A 1,538-nucleotide genomic window follows, 5' to 3' on the forward strand; every position below is an offset into this window, starting at 1 on the left:
AATTTTTCTGCAAAGAAAATAACTGACAAATCAATATTAGTTGAACAAATATAACATTGCTGAAATAGAGATAGATATCAGCAACAGATTCGTATGTATACCTCTTCGGCATCAGCTATCAGCTCCAAACTTGTAGCATTCGACAGGCTGCGGATAACATTTTGGCCACCTAAAACTTTGTCACCATAGAATTCATCACATGTACTCAAGTCGCTATCATCATTTGAGTCGCTGTCACACTCAAACACCTCTGGATCGGGCTCTACGTACCTCTCTTCAAACTCATCATGCAAGAAAGAGTCATTAAGCACGATTGTGGCTGTGGCCAGGGAAGCCATGTCTTCGAATGAGGGAGCACGGTGGTATGGATTGACACAGCGCAGCGATATGAGGTTTGGAGCAGCAACGGTGAGGTCCCTGATGAACCTGCACTCGACCATGGTCAAAGTGATAAGCGAGGCAGATGAAATGTGGGGGCCATCCAGGGAGCAGTCCTTGAGCTCCAGGACTTGCAGAGAAGGGCAGTGAGAGGAGAGCTGCCTCAGCGTCTTGTCGTACAGCATTGTGCCCGACAGATGCAGGTGTTTGAGGTGGCAGGAGACGAGGGGCACGTTGTCGAGGTCGGAGAGGTCGTCGTCCCTTGGATGATGGCTGAGCTGGATGAACCGGGCCCTGCGGTTTATGGCAGCGCGGATCCACATTTCGACGTCCTCGGAGGAGTAGTCCTCCCCGTCGTCGTCGTACTGGGGACTGTAGGGCATGTATGGAACATCCTGACGTGGCGGGCTGGACAGGAGGCGGAGGGCGTCCAGCGGCGCGGACGCCTCCCGCAGGAGCAGGAAGTGGTTGGTGAAGTTGGCGAGCCGCGTGGGGAGGCGCCGGTGCCGGGCCTTGCAGCAGACCCGGAGGTCGACGCAGGGCGCGGAGGCCCAGAGGGTGCGCCAGCGGCGCGAGAGCACGCAGGTGCGGGCCACCTCCCACGCCCTCAGGAACGACATGACCGCGTGGAGGAGGTCGTCCGGGAGGGCGCTGAGACGGTCGAGGCCGGCGGCGTCGAGGGAGACGGCCTCGGCTTTGGGTTTCTTCCTCGGGGACATTTCGTCGAACAGCTTGCCTGCTTCAGATGGTTGCTCCGAGTTTGCTAGTCAGTAGGAAGAAATTCGTTGCAAGTTTGCATTGCAGATTGCAGGGGAAGAAGGGAAGGCGGAGGGCGGATGGATCGGCGGACCTGCGCGAGGATCGATCGGTGGAAGTTGCGGCGAGTTCTTGCACTCTCAATCAAATACAATCCCACCGATGGTACACATTGTTGCTCCCTCCAGGAGTAAAATGCTAGGCAGAAGTGGATAAATTGTGAGCCAGAAACAAACCTCGACGGTGATCAGAGCCCGGAGCCCAGCCGAATCAGAGACAAGAGGCGGAGATGTTGCGGAGGTCCGCAGAGGAATGCCTCAAACCCACTCGATGCCTCCTGCGCTCCGTGTGGATGTTTTTGGGCTTTTCCCAGTGGAAACGGAGAGAGACTGGGCGCTGATCGG

General features: G+C 56.3%; 1 protein-coding gene across 4 annotated transcripts in view; it reads right to left on the reverse strand.

Moving 5' to 3' along the window:
- The window catches only part of LOC123168576 (MEIOTIC F-BOX protein MOF), a 3,739-nt gene extending 2,201 nt beyond the window's left edge, over positions 1-1,538 (reverse strand). The window contains exons 1-2 of one of the 4 annotated variants that reach the window (XM_044586463.1): positions 1,229-1,538; positions 102-1,114 (exon numbers count right to left, since the gene is read on the reverse strand). In XM_044586463.1, the coding sequence (XP_044442398.1) occupies positions 102-1,097 (996 nt within the window). In that variant the 5' untranslated portion in view covers positions 1,098-1,114; positions 1,229-1,538. Of the gene's footprint in view, positions 1-101 lie in introns of all 4 variants that reach the window. The other 3 variants (XM_044586461.1, XM_044586462.1, XM_044586460.1) reach the window with 3 other exon arrangements.

Source organism: Triticum aestivum, chromosome 7D, assembly GCF_018294505.1.
Source record: "Triticum aestivum cultivar Chinese Spring chromosome 7D, IWGSC CS RefSeq v2.1, whole genome shotgun sequence".
NCBI classification, from domain to species: Eukaryota; Viridiplantae; Streptophyta; class Magnoliopsida; order Poales; family Poaceae; genus Triticum; species Triticum aestivum.